The sequence below is a fragment of the Rhopalosiphum padi genome, chromosome 4 (genome assembly GCF_020882245.1).
Source record: "Rhopalosiphum padi isolate XX-2018 chromosome 4, ASM2088224v1, whole genome shotgun sequence".
In the NCBI taxonomy this organism is placed as follows: domain Eukaryota; kingdom Metazoa; phylum Arthropoda; class Insecta; order Hemiptera; family Aphididae; genus Rhopalosiphum; species Rhopalosiphum padi.
In genome coordinates, this window is record NC_083600.1 from 51,869,510 (window position 1) to 51,883,500 (window position 13,991).

Consider the following 13,991-nt stretch of genomic DNA (forward strand, 5'->3'; position numbering starts at 1 on the left):
TTTACTTAATTCAAAAAAATATTTCAAACATTTTAATACAAATTATTTTTCTAGTGAATTTCAATGGATAATTTGAGGAATTAATTACCAGTATTAGAAAAAGAATAATAAGATTCATAAATAATAAATTAGTGTTTTGTTCAAATTATTATAGGAACAACTGTCTCAAAGGAATTTTGAAATAAATTTGATCAGGTATGAACTGAATAAAAGTAACATGAGCTTATTTCAACTTATACCGATTCATATATTATAATTTTAAGTTACAATAAATAATATTACCTAATAAACATAATAATAATAATAATAATTATAATAATATAATAATCATAATGATAATAATTAAATTAAAACCCACTGACGCGAGAAAATGACAAAGTCAATAATAAACACAACTCTAAACATCTATACAACAACAAGTCATCTATAATGGCAGAAATGGGCCTACTTATACTTTTGAGAAATAAAAAATTTCAACATTATAATGATTAATAAATTTGGTACAAATAATTTATTTTTAAATATTCTATGAAAATCTTATTTGATAAGTTTTGTGTTAATCAGATTAGTAAGAACATAATGATAGAAATATGGATCATATATTATTGGTAACAAAAAAAAAAAAAATAATAATAATAATAATAATAAATAATAATACAAATAATACAAATTAAAATCATGGACGGCAAATCTGCGAATGTGAATAATCGTACAATATTTTGTAGTTTTTAATAATAGATAACCTTATTAATTATAAATGGACAAAAATAATAATATCAAAATTAAGTGTTTACAACTACATTGATATTTTGTTTAGTTAAGTAAACTATGTATAATTGGACGATTACAATTTAAGAGGTTATTTAAACTAATTGATAGCAATTTAGTCAACAAGTGAAACAATGAAGAATATCATATTACCCATGTAATCTATTGCTCGTCCATAGCTATTAAATAATATTATGTAGTCTATGAAAAAAAATCTCCTAATATACAATTAATTATGTGACCTTAAATTTAATTACAGGAGTATTTTCATATTATGCTGTTTATAAAACATATTAAGAAAAATTGTAAAATTAAAGTGCAATACACTATACTTTTTATAAATCATACAATTAAAACATAAATCATAAATATAATGTATAAAAAAAACGAATATAAAATTAATATAATGACCTACTGAAAGTAAGTATATAACATGTTAGAGGAAAGGGTTTGGTGAAAAAAAAATGGCACAAGGTAGAAGGGGGAAGAGGAATACAATTTAATAATCTGTTATCTATCTAATAATTTTTACTTTTAATACATTCATTAAATAAAATGGGAGTACACACAACCGTACATTTACTATAGTAGTTAGTTAATAATAATAATTAATACATATAATACGCAAATTACTCTGGAGTATAAACATTGTTAATCCTATTGAGAAAAAAATGTTTTTGTTAATTTTAGAACACATACACAGCATAATACCTAATTTATAATACTAATAAAAATTGTTCAAAAAAAAAAAAAGCACTGAATCTAAAAACTGCATTGTAGTTGAGGGTTATGATAATTATGAACTTAGACAAATTTTGTTCACTCTTTACTTGTTGGAAAATATTATTTATTATAACTGTTCAGTAGTTGTTCTGAAACATAAAACATAATGTCATAATAAATTATAAGTTTTTTTCATTTTATCATTGGTGTATTACATTACTGTGATAAAATTGTTATTTAATATTTTAATGGATAAGAATATGTATTAATTAAAAGTATACATAATTAAAATTCACATAGCAGAATACACATAGTGGTTGGAAAATACACATTAAGGATTTGTTAAGCTTTCTCGTGGTTAAAAAGTTAGTAAGAATATGCATTAATTTATAATTTATGTTTAACAGCATTTACATGTTAAGCTCAAAACATCTATATAAAAACAAAAAGGTTTAGGTATCTATAACTCTAATTATACAACATTCATATTATTATCATCAGCAGGGGGTTAAAATTAATTAATGACACAAACCAAGTAAGTTAATTTATTTGCTTTTATTTTTATAAAAGTTGAACCATATAAAACTAATGTTCTAAAAAAAAATTTTCTAAAACTAAATTTATTATTAATTATTATGCTTCAAAAGAGCAATAACTAAATATAGCTCAATTGCTGGCTGTTAGTAAAATACAATATTATGTAATTACTAAACAATTATTGTTACAATAATTAACTAATATTTAAAGTTTATAAGTTTAAATTTACTCTATACCCATCTATATTGGGTATATACATATATTTTTAAGTAAGAGCTGTTACAGTTTATTCTTATTCTTTTGTCAAATGAAAAAACATGGATATTATACAGGCTCGCATTTATAAAGATTTGCAGGTGATAAAGTAAATTATGTTAGAAAGTGGTACCTAAATATATGTATGTAAAGTAAATATTAAATACTTGAATTTACCAGAGTGATTGATGATAGAATTGTTTTTTAAAATTCCAAAGACTGATCTGCGCTGCCTTCTACTTCTGAGTCTCCATCTTCGTCATCCATATCAGTATCACTGTCTAATATACCATTATCCACTGATTTATCTTTTTGGTTATCTTCTTTTCCATACCATAAGGCTGCTACAAAGTGAATTTAATTCATGTTTAGTACATTTATTACATTCAATTGTCTAGATAGGTTATATAGACTATAATAGTACACTTACAGCAATTTGGTTTTCCTCGAACACGCGAGTTAGGCACTTCTACACCATGTTTATCTACACACCAGCACATACCTACTGAAGAATGACATTGAGTATGTTCATAGTATCCTTCTGCATCACAAGCTGGGACATAAACACCTAAAAATATACATTTATATATAATATAACAAATATGGTTTCTTAGTATCGTTTTTTCAAACATAAATGTACCAAAAGTAAAAAAAGCATTAATTAATAGTCTATTAATTGTATAATTAAGAAATATAATCAATTAAATTTATTATAGTATTACTACTAGTATTGCAGGATTTCATTGTACATTTATTGAAATTTAAAATTGTTAATACCTAGAGCATTTGGTGATATTCTTCGTTTAATAGCTGTGCATGGGCGATCAGTTTTGTCAAAACATCGACACCATTCATAAGGGCTCACAAAAATGTCACTAAAAGATAAATATTTAGAATGAAATTAATTTTTTAGAACATATATTTTGTATGAAATCCATACCCATCAGTATCACAAGTATCTAAGAAAGGTTTAATGCACATTTCATTTTTATCATGTTCTAAGTCGTAGAGTTCTTGTAATGACAATTTTCCATCTGAATCCAAATCCAGATGTTGGTACATCCAACGAACTTCCCACTTGCATCCATTAATAAATTTTACCGCTATAAAACATTTCAAAGTAAAATACAATGTACTTAATAACATTATAACATTAATTTAACTACCTTTTCCCTTATTCTTTGTACGTCTGCGTTTAGCATCAGCCATGATCACTGAAAACCAATCCAATAATCGGTCACCCATGGATTGCAATGCAGAAGGTGGGCAGTCTTTGTTCCAAGAAGGATGAGATATTTGGTTTGTTGCAATAATTTCATTATCCATTTTTTCATGGCGTTTGTCTTTTATTGGTTCAAAATTAGAGTTCTGTAAGTAAAATCAATAAATATAATAAGATAATACATTTGTGGACAAAGACTATTAATTTACAAACCTTGGATATTTGATTGTTGTTTTTTATATATTTGATGTATTTATAATGTTTGTTTTCATACTTGAAATCTTCTGGTGCAAAAATATACTTTTCTTCATACTTGGATACTGGAGCAACAGTACTCTGTTTCAATTTCTCACTTTCCAGTGTAGCTTTGTATTTGTTCATAAAGTTTGTCATACGTTCAGCTTGTTTTTGTTTTTTACGTTCAACATCTTCTTGTTCTGTTAAACGATAGAATTCCAAATAATAATAATAAAAGTATAATGACTTTATAAGTACTAATTATTTAATTCATACCTTTGCACGGACAAAATCCCTTGCAGTTTACTTTAATGTTTGTAGTATGAAGACAATTATGATAATCTAGACGACATAGTGAACTATATGTGCGATTATCAGAACCACATAGGAATGTAGGCTTCATTACAGGACATGGGTTGCATCTACTGAAAGTTTAAATTTAATTAGTAATGATTAAATAATAATTTAAATTTAAAAATGTCTGATTCAAAATCAACAACGATATTATTATTAAAAATTTCAGGCTTTTTGCATATTTCTGAAAAATCCAATTGGAATAAGTTTTTTAAGGTAGTAATTGATAAAATATTGAAATATTATTTTATTTTTTTGAAATTGAAAAAAAAATCGTTCTTTGTATTTACTTTTTGAATAATTTATACTCGTAAATGTTTTAACATTATTATGTTATGAAACTTTATCTTCCAGTTTCTGCAATTAAGCTTTACAGTTGTTAGCAATAAATACGGCTTATATAAATAACTAACAATGACATTATTTTGTCCCTATTTAGTTTATAGTATACACTGTATACTATTAATTATACTGATTTTATAAATTTATTTTTTAAATTATATTATTTAACAAGTATCTAAACCTAAAGTGTTTTATATTACAATTGTAAAATCTTGAAAATCTGATACTTTATTGCCGGAGTATTTGTACGTTAAAAATGTTAAGAACATGTGTAATTTTATGTTAGTTAAAATCACGGGGTACCAATAGTAACACGGAGCGCTGTTTTTGAAAACTTGGATTGGCAGAACATTAGATGGTTTAACAGGGCTCTCCAAATGTGTATACCATATTGTGACCAAACTGGTGGTTTCATTATGGCATTGTATAGAAGTAATTCTATACATGATTATAAAAATACCTATACGTTAACCTTTTAGTCATCCGTGATTCAGAAATATTTTTATCCTTATAAAATGAAACTTTTTGCTATATTTTTATTATTTACTGCATGTTATGAAAACATAACTCTGATGTTGTCAAATAATAATATGTATAAGTATCTAGTTGTTTTGCACTAATATTATGTATATATGTACATTTCTCTTTTGACAGAAAAAAAACTAATACTATACCTACATTTTTGAGCTCTTTACTTTTTATGAGCCTTTGTTAAGACGATAACAATTTATACCTAATATTTATTCCATTGAAGAATATTTAGAACTTGTTTCCCTCCTTTAAAACTTGGTCCCTATTCAACTTTTTAAGTGAAACAACCAACAAAGGCCTTTAAACCGACGTGTATAAGGCGGGGATAAAACTTTCTTGGCGGATACCTTTACGGAAATAAGAACATTATTTTCCACAAGTATTCTACCATAGACATCTATATTTTATTTTTTATCCCAACACGAATTAGTCATAAATGAGTTTCTCAGTTAATAATAAAACATACACCTTAATACATAATAAAGTAATAATAATCTTCAACTCACGCCTAATATTAATATATTAGAGATTAAAAACTGAATAAACTATAATACCTATAGGCAGGCATACTATAATCAAGAACCATTTAAAATATAAACATGTTATGCATTTTGTTGCTAAACATCAGTTTAATAAGGCTTATACAATTCATATGCTTATAAACATATTTAAATATGTTACAATAAATGTGGCACAACAAGAATATGATTCAAAATAGACGATAGTCAAATCAATATAAAATTATAAACAATAAAGATAATATATATATATATCTACTCAAGTTTATTATTTAAACATTTATTTATAAAATATCACCAATCATAATTATTAATTACAATTACAAACTATATTTATAATTAACTGGTTTGGTTACCTAGGTATTAATTTTAGATTCAATTAATATTGGTTGTTTCACATTTGTATACCTGTAATAGGTATTAATATAACAAAATGTTAAAAAAATATATATATTGTTTTTTGAACGAACACATAACCTCACACTTATGTATAATTGCAATAATAGTTTAGTGGAAGATAAATTAGAAACTCCTAATTTTTGTCAAAATAAGTTTTATACGAGAAAGCTGTAAAATTATTCAATGTGGGATGTGTCCAATGTAAAATATTCAGCCCACAAAATATAATTACATTGTATTTTGTAAAGTAGACAGCGCTGTATAGTAGGTATATACAAGTTACTATATATGGTTACTTGTTAAACTATGCGCAACATATAAAACTATTTTTGCATATATAAAAAATATATGGGTAATACCGAATGAGTGATAAAGTTAATAAATACTTTGCTTGAATCTTTTGAAATTTGAAATTTTAATTAAACTTATTTTTCGAGTAGTCTTAATTGAATATTACGTAACTTTTATTATATTGGCTCAACTATATCGAAATTATATATTATAAAATATTATTTATACGTTTTGATAGGTAACTGATGTTTATACATCGTCTAAAATACAAATTTCTTTTAATAAACAGTTTTACTTTAAAAATTAAATTTTTTATTAACAACATAATAATAAAATGTATAACTTTCAAGTTAATAACGAACAAAATCACAAGGTTTCTTGAAGTTTGCTATAACCCCATAACCTACAGCGATTTTATTGAATAATAAATAATTAATAAAAAAATAACTGAGAAAATATTTTTTAATAGCTATCTAAAAAAGGCAATATTTAATATATTTAAACAGGCGTTTTAATTTTTAACACCCCCCCCCCTCCACCGAAATGTCACGAACAAAAAATAAATTACCTGACCTATAAATGAATAGTATGATATTGATGAAAAATTTTCAACCCCCTCCCCCCGAAATTTTCTCCAGCGTTCACGCCTGTATTTACATAATGAATTGTTTTGATTATATTTTCATTTTTCATGATATTAATACTATTCAAAAGTATTAAAGACATTTTTTTGTTACAATTGATCATTTGATCCACATTTTAAGTTATAGCTTTGTAAAATACCTATTATTATTAAAATAATTTCAATAGTATTTATATTTTTGAGGTCCAAGAATAATGAATTATAATACATTTTTTTCTACATTATGTTTCATTTACTATTAACGTGATTATGATTACTTTTTATTTATAAAACTGTTTTTCATTTTAAAACAGTATCAAGTTATTGGTAACCATTACCCTTACTTTAATATTTTGGCGATAATTAATAAAAGTTAAAGTAAAAAATTCGTTGATTGTAAATAGGTTCAAAATACAGATAAAAATAAAATAACACATATAAACTGCGGTGGGTTTTTTTTTTTTTATCTAAAGTGAAAATAGTCGACGGAAATTACGTACTGTTTATTATCAGTTTATCACCATGTATAGTTAATAAAATAAATAATATAATAAATACAAATTATATAATTTTTGACTGTCGTGGGATACTTATTAAAATGTAATAATATAATTTGCATTGCAGTCATCAGGTTAAATAAATTAATAGTAAGATATAAATGATATAAACACGTTCATTGGCCATTGATATTTTAATATTTCATTATTTGTATTTACCAAACTTTTGGTTTCATTTCAAGATTTAGAAAATTTTTGTAACTAAACTGTTCTTTTATTTAATAAGTCTCTATTTGAATAAAGACTAGAATAAATTAATATTGAGAATGTTAAGTTAATCTACTAGCAGATCAATGCCACTAGATCATATAATATACTGATTAGATAAGATTATCTTAACTTTCTAAGAGATAACGTATATTATAGGTACAGTCGACTCTCGGTAACTCGAACCTTGATAACTCGAAATTCTTGATATCTCGAATAAATAAAATTCCCCTTCAAATAAACATACTTTTTAAAAGTTTTTGATAACTCGAAATTTTTAGTAAGTCGAATTTTTTTTTTCCCCCTTGAACTTCGAGTTACCGAGAGTCGACTGTATTTTTATAAAAATCATGATTTTGACTAAAATTAATATTTCTTTACCTAGTCTAATTTCAAGTATTTGTTTCGGGTACCTATACAGTTTACATTTAGTAATTATTATAACCTAACCTGTTTAGTACAGTCAATAATATTTTACAAGTCAATATTTTACTAAAAAGTTGAGCAGTTTACGTATGCCCAAAAAACGTTCATACTAAAGAGAAATGTGTTATTAAAATTGAGTTGTATGGAAATAAAGTAGGTATATCTCGTTTATATAATTAATGAATTTGGTATAAAAAAAAATATTTTACTTGTTTGTAGACAACGAACTGCTAATGCCACTATCATAAAATATATCATCGTCATCTTCCTCATCTTCTTCGATATCATCACTATCGTCTTCATCATCCTCGTCTTCAGCTAAAGCCTCTTCAAGAGCTTTCTTTCGAGCTGCTTCTTCAGCCATAAATTTCTCTCGGCTTATGATCACATCGCCATTCTTGTGAATTTCTTTTTTGCTCACACATACTGCTGTATATGCATCTTCAAGAAGACAGAGTTCTTTTTTTTTGCAACGCAGAGGTGTGCAAAGGTCACCTAAATTTAAAATTTGACTGATTAGTAAAATATATAAATAGCTTAAAAGCACTATATATACTTTCTATAGAAACTTAATAATAAAAGTTTTACAAGTTCAGAAAATAAACTGTATAATATATTATTTTGTAAATCTATACTTTCAAAAGCAGACTGTTGGCAATTTTCTACCGTTATTATCAAAGAAAATAAAAAAATCGTGAATTTTTATGTATCTTGTACATATCAAAAAGCACTTTCTTCATGACTATAACATTATATTACTTCTTTTTCTCAACGACAGTTTCTCGATTGAAATTTTTCTGGGTTCGAGCCAATCCAATATAATCCCATAGCAGTCAGTACATAGAAGTAAATAAATTCACTAATACTATAAGAGTAACGTGTCAATTGAATAAATCGATATTTTAATGTTAAGAAATACAGTGATTCATCACTATAATGTATACAATTATAAATAATGTGTAATAAAATAAGTAGGTAATACAATGATGAGAAATGAAAATTTCAAACATTTTTAAAATTATTATCTTAATAATTATGTATAAAATTAAAGCATATTGTAATAAAAAAAAAGTAAATATTATCATCAATTGTTATAACTAAGATAAAATATAATTAAGTTAAAATACGAGGCCAACTCCCATCATAAAATGATGAGTCAACCGCGAAAAATTAATATTTGAGTTAGCTATTATACAACTAGAGAACTAATTATTATTAAATATTAATAAGTATTATATAAATAATAATAATAATAGTAACTATAGGTATTATTAAGTAGTAATATTGCTGAATAATACCTATAAGTGAAAACTGTATGGATTTAAAAATAAAGAAGCCAACTATATTATCGGTTTTTAAAGTTGTAATTTTGTATAGACTTCTTATTAACTTAAATATTATATTTCAAAAAAGTAAATACTATACTAAAATAAATAAATAAACGAACTGAGATACACTTCTATGAAAATCAACTTCATAAAATAGCAAAGGAATTTACATTTTAAAATTAAATGAAAGGAAGCAATGTATATTTATTTAGATATTTCCGTGGTATTGTCTGCAACACTTGTGTAGCCCGTGTTTTCTTAAAATACAAACACGAATTTGGTCGATACCCCATAACTGAAGTATAAGCATTTTCAGTACCTACCTACGCTTAGCTTCTTAACCTGTCAAATATGGAAGACATATTAGAACCGCACCCATTTTTATATAAATAATAATGTTTCAAAAAAAGTATGAAGTACCTAACTGCACGTACCGATAATGCGCCACACCCTATAAGACATACACATCACACAAATTCGACACCTGAGAAGACTTTTAAGTTATGAAGAACTACAAGGGGCTATAACGATTTCAATCTTATGAAATAGTCTACCAGTTTTAATTCATACCCCATTTCGTCTACAGTCGTAAAGATCTTTTATTATACTCTGGAGATTATATTTTTGAAACAAATGTAATACTTCCCCCGTCACAATACCATTAATATGCAAATTCGAAAAGTTCAAATAACCTATATTGTATACATATAATGTTATATGCAAGACTTAAATCTTTTAAGAGTACAAAGTAAATGAAACATCCAACTTCCAAAAAAAGAAACTAATTAATTGAGATTGGCACTTACTATTCGGATCATGAATCCATCTCTTTTTCTCTCCAAACTTGCCGATATCATTTGCAGGCTTTGAGTTTTCCTGTAAACAATTAATAACAATTATTTTTTACTAATTCATTTTTAAAATATTTGTAAAAATACCTATTTTAATATAAACTTGAATAATAATTTTTACGATAATATCATAAAGATTATCATATTTTATTAAATGTTTAACTAGTTTATTTTTTTATTTAACTATTTTTCTATATGAGATAAAATAAACATTTTCTTTTTTCATCAGTACTCATTTTTTATTCAGATGAAAGCAATTTATTTCTAAAAGAAACTTTGCATGCCAGTCAATGTGAAATATATGGATTTTCACACAGTGAATGTTACTACTTGATTATTTTCTTTTTGAAGAATTACATTACTTTAAAATATGTATGACTATAATTGTTGATTAAAAAAAAATATAGAAAAAATTAATTTTATTAATTATCAATTATTAAATATAATTTATAATAAATACCAGATTTAACTTTGATATTAATATGCATTTTAAATTTGTAACTTTAAAAAGATTTTAATACAATTAAGAAACTATATGAATGACTGGTGGTAATAAATAAAAATATTATATTATAATTAATTAAAAACAATAGTGGTGTATTACAATAACTAAATTGTATTAAAAAAATAGTAAAAAACATTAAATTGTATTGTTTACCAGACATTTTTCGTAAGGACACTTTTAAAACCATACGTAGGTAAATTGTATAGTAAAAGTATAGAAAATTTGTTTGATTTTGAAACCACAAATAAATATAAATAACCTGAAAATTAAAATGTGTTTAGGTAAACATATAAATTATTTTTTATAATATTTTATTAAGGTTTAATTTTTTAATTGTGTATATTTCATATTATTTAATCGAATTTTGGTCATAAATTATAATATTCGGTAAAAGTGCTCACTTTCTTACTATATACAATATGACAATTTTATTGTTAATAATTTAATTTATTCTACATTCTATCCATCAGTATAATCGTATTTTGAATAATAATTATTATAATATCTTATAAAAGCTTGTTTAATGTATTTATTAATTACAGATATTATTTATTTTTTATTATTTTTCACCCTATCAAATGCATATTGTACGTAAACTATTAAATTTCAGAAAATTTATAAATTAAAAATATATTGACAGTAACAATACATATTATGTTTCACGAAACAACAGCAACATTAAAATTCCGTTTACAATTCTAATGCAATTTACATGGATGATACGGATTAATGACCCTTTTATACTTGACGTATAATCGCCTAGTCTATAGTAATTGGGGTTTAATATCGTTATGCCCAAACGAAACTATTTTACACATCCATTGTCACTATGACACTATATAATATCATACATTTATAAATCGATTATATGTGAAGATTAAAAATGCAAATGAAAGCTCAAACAAAACCTCATCACGGATAAACGAACGTTTCGAGAAGAAGACATGCATTGTTATATAGTTGAAGGCTCAATTTAAGGTTTAAACCTTAGAATATAGTATATGAATGAGTAATCCACAACTATACGTATACGACGTACCAATACATAATAATGCTAATGCTATATAGTATACCTATTATAGTTACTACTTACTGCTACTAAACCTACCCACTCGTGTGTGCACACGATTACACGAATATAATTTAATTTGAATGTCGCTTATCCACGCGTATTACACATTGCGCAAACGTACCTATGTCCTATACACAACGAGCGCGGTTAGCGTTTATAATAATGTTACATTATACAGCCGAAGCTTTTGATATAAATTTATAAAGCCCGACCATAGATGTGTACCTATATAGATACCCCATGACTGTGTGGTACGCAGGGCGAGCGCATACTATCACAGTCGAGTTATCCGACGCCATAAATTATTCTAAGTCACATAGGCGAAAATCCTATTTTCAATATCGCGGTGATTTGTCGAAGCCGCATGCGAGTAGCGTCGATCACCCGTGACGGGGCCCGCGCAAGGACGAAGTGAAAAAGTCTGTATTTACACGTTTATAATACACGCGCAATACACACATAATATTATATATATTATATACACAGATCGGAGAAAACGAGCATCAAATGTGACGTTTAATTTTGCGCATAATATACGTGTACACGAACTTACACTGCACCCGTGGAAAGCCAAACAATAGTTTTTAATATTTTTTTATTTTTCACACGTTTTACGCATTCTATTTTGTCGCAGCGTGCAGTAATAATAATAATATTTCATAAATGATTAAACCACCCTCCGACCATCACCGTCATCACGTAGTCGAAAGAATTTTTTTTTCGCGTGCCACATTATAATAATAACGTGGCACTCGACGGCGGTTACCTATTATAATACATTATACATAATATTTTTAAGTGCGGCAGTAAATATATGTGTAATATCATTCAAACTGCACATACACGCACGCACATGAGATACAAATTACTGGATTATAATTATTATAACATTATACCAGTAGAAAGAGCATGTCGTTGTTATACCGGCCGAGGGGGAAAATCGTGCAAAAGTAAAAGCTAAGGATGTTGATGATGAAAATACTTTGCACACTACGTATACGCGTGTATGTGTGTTGTGAGCGCGTAAATGGGTAAAGCCACGTATAAAGAGTACAAGCTGCCGAGAGGACGATGGGGTTGATGATGAGGAAAAGGATGATGTAGTGGGATGGGATGGCCGATGTGGTGAAGGGGGGGGTGTGGTAGTGGTGTCCCGCACCTACCCCGTGCCGAAGGACGCGGAGGCGGCAATCCATGTCGGCGGTGTATTGATTTTTATACTACCACTACTACTACCTACACTACCACTACCACCGCCGCCGTCGCTGCCACCACTACTACAGCGGCGGCGGTGGCGGCGGCGGCGGCGACGACGACGACGACGACGACGACGACTACGACGTCGCCTCTGCGCGCCGGTTGCTCGTCGTGGCCGCCGCCGCGCTACGTGTCCGTACAATATTGGCCTCCAAAAACAGCATTTCAACCCTCAATCCCGACGAACCGACGCTGCACCCGAACGGATTTTACGCGCCCACACCTGGCGATTACCCCATTTACCATTATCGGTCGATATCCATTATTGATGAACCACCGGTCACCGTATATAGTTGGGGATCGATGCACGACGGCCGTGCGAGAAAAATATGATTTTTTTCCACCCTTCCAGCACAATGTTATTATATATTATAATGTATACCGACGCAACTGGGCGTGCGGAATCAGAGACTGGGGCGAGTTATGTTAGCTAACGTTAATATAGCCCGAAATACCTATATGCACGTTATATATGTACGTACACATATACTCGTCTTCTTCACGACCCTATATAATATTATATACGCATAAACTGTGTGTGTGTGTGTGTGTGTGTGTGTGTGTGTGTGTGTGTGTGTGTGTGCATACTCATGTATTACGCACTTCATATCAGAGACGCAAACGATTACACCCCGTCGAGCCTTATTGTATACTCGAAATGAATTGAATTTACATAATTAGATAAGCCACGAGAAATCGCCGTCTTTCCAAAGAAACACACCCACACCCACACACACACACACATATTTGTATACAATGCGTTTGTGAATTTAATACACGACCGACAAAATTCGAACGATCTGAGGTCTGAACTTATACATAACTGTCATACATAATATGTAAATAAATATTACTCAAAAGCCATAGTAGATATTTTACAATAAAGTACTTTCAGATTGATGTCTTGAAAAATATGTTCTTTATATGCGCTCGTACAAGTCATATAATATTATTATCTCATAACTTATTACGGACTATACCTACAATAC

General features: G+C 27.5%; 1 protein-coding gene across 2 annotated transcripts in view; it reads right to left on the reverse strand.

Moving 5' to 3' along the window:
* Positions 1 to 223: 223 nt before the first annotated feature.
* Positions 224 to 13,991, reverse strand: part of LOC132929232 (proteoglycan Cow) — a 36,121-nt gene continuing 22,353 nt past the window's right edge. Inside the window, exons 2-11 of one of the 2 annotated variants that reach the window (XM_060994425.1) lie at positions 10,124 to 10,193; positions 8,199 to 8,484; positions 4,019 to 4,164; positions 3,719 to 3,942; positions 3,450 to 3,651; positions 3,224 to 3,386; positions 3,061 to 3,158; positions 2,714 to 2,851; positions 2,461 to 2,627; positions 224 to 1,640 (exon numbers count right to left, since the gene is read on the reverse strand). In XM_060994425.1, coding sequence (XP_060850408.1) covers positions 2,488 to 2,627; positions 2,714 to 2,851; positions 3,061 to 3,158; positions 3,224 to 3,386; positions 3,450 to 3,651; positions 3,719 to 3,942; positions 4,019 to 4,164; positions 8,199 to 8,484; positions 10,124 to 10,193 — 1,467 coding nt within the window. In that variant the 3' untranslated portion in view covers positions 224 to 1,640; positions 2,461 to 2,487. Of the gene's footprint in view, positions 1,641 to 2,460; positions 2,628 to 2,713; positions 2,852 to 3,060; positions 3,159 to 3,223; positions 3,387 to 3,449; positions 3,652 to 3,718; positions 3,943 to 4,018; positions 4,168 to 8,198; positions 8,485 to 10,123; positions 10,194 to 13,991 lie in introns of both variants that reach the window. The other variant, XM_060994424.1, reaches the window with a different exon arrangement.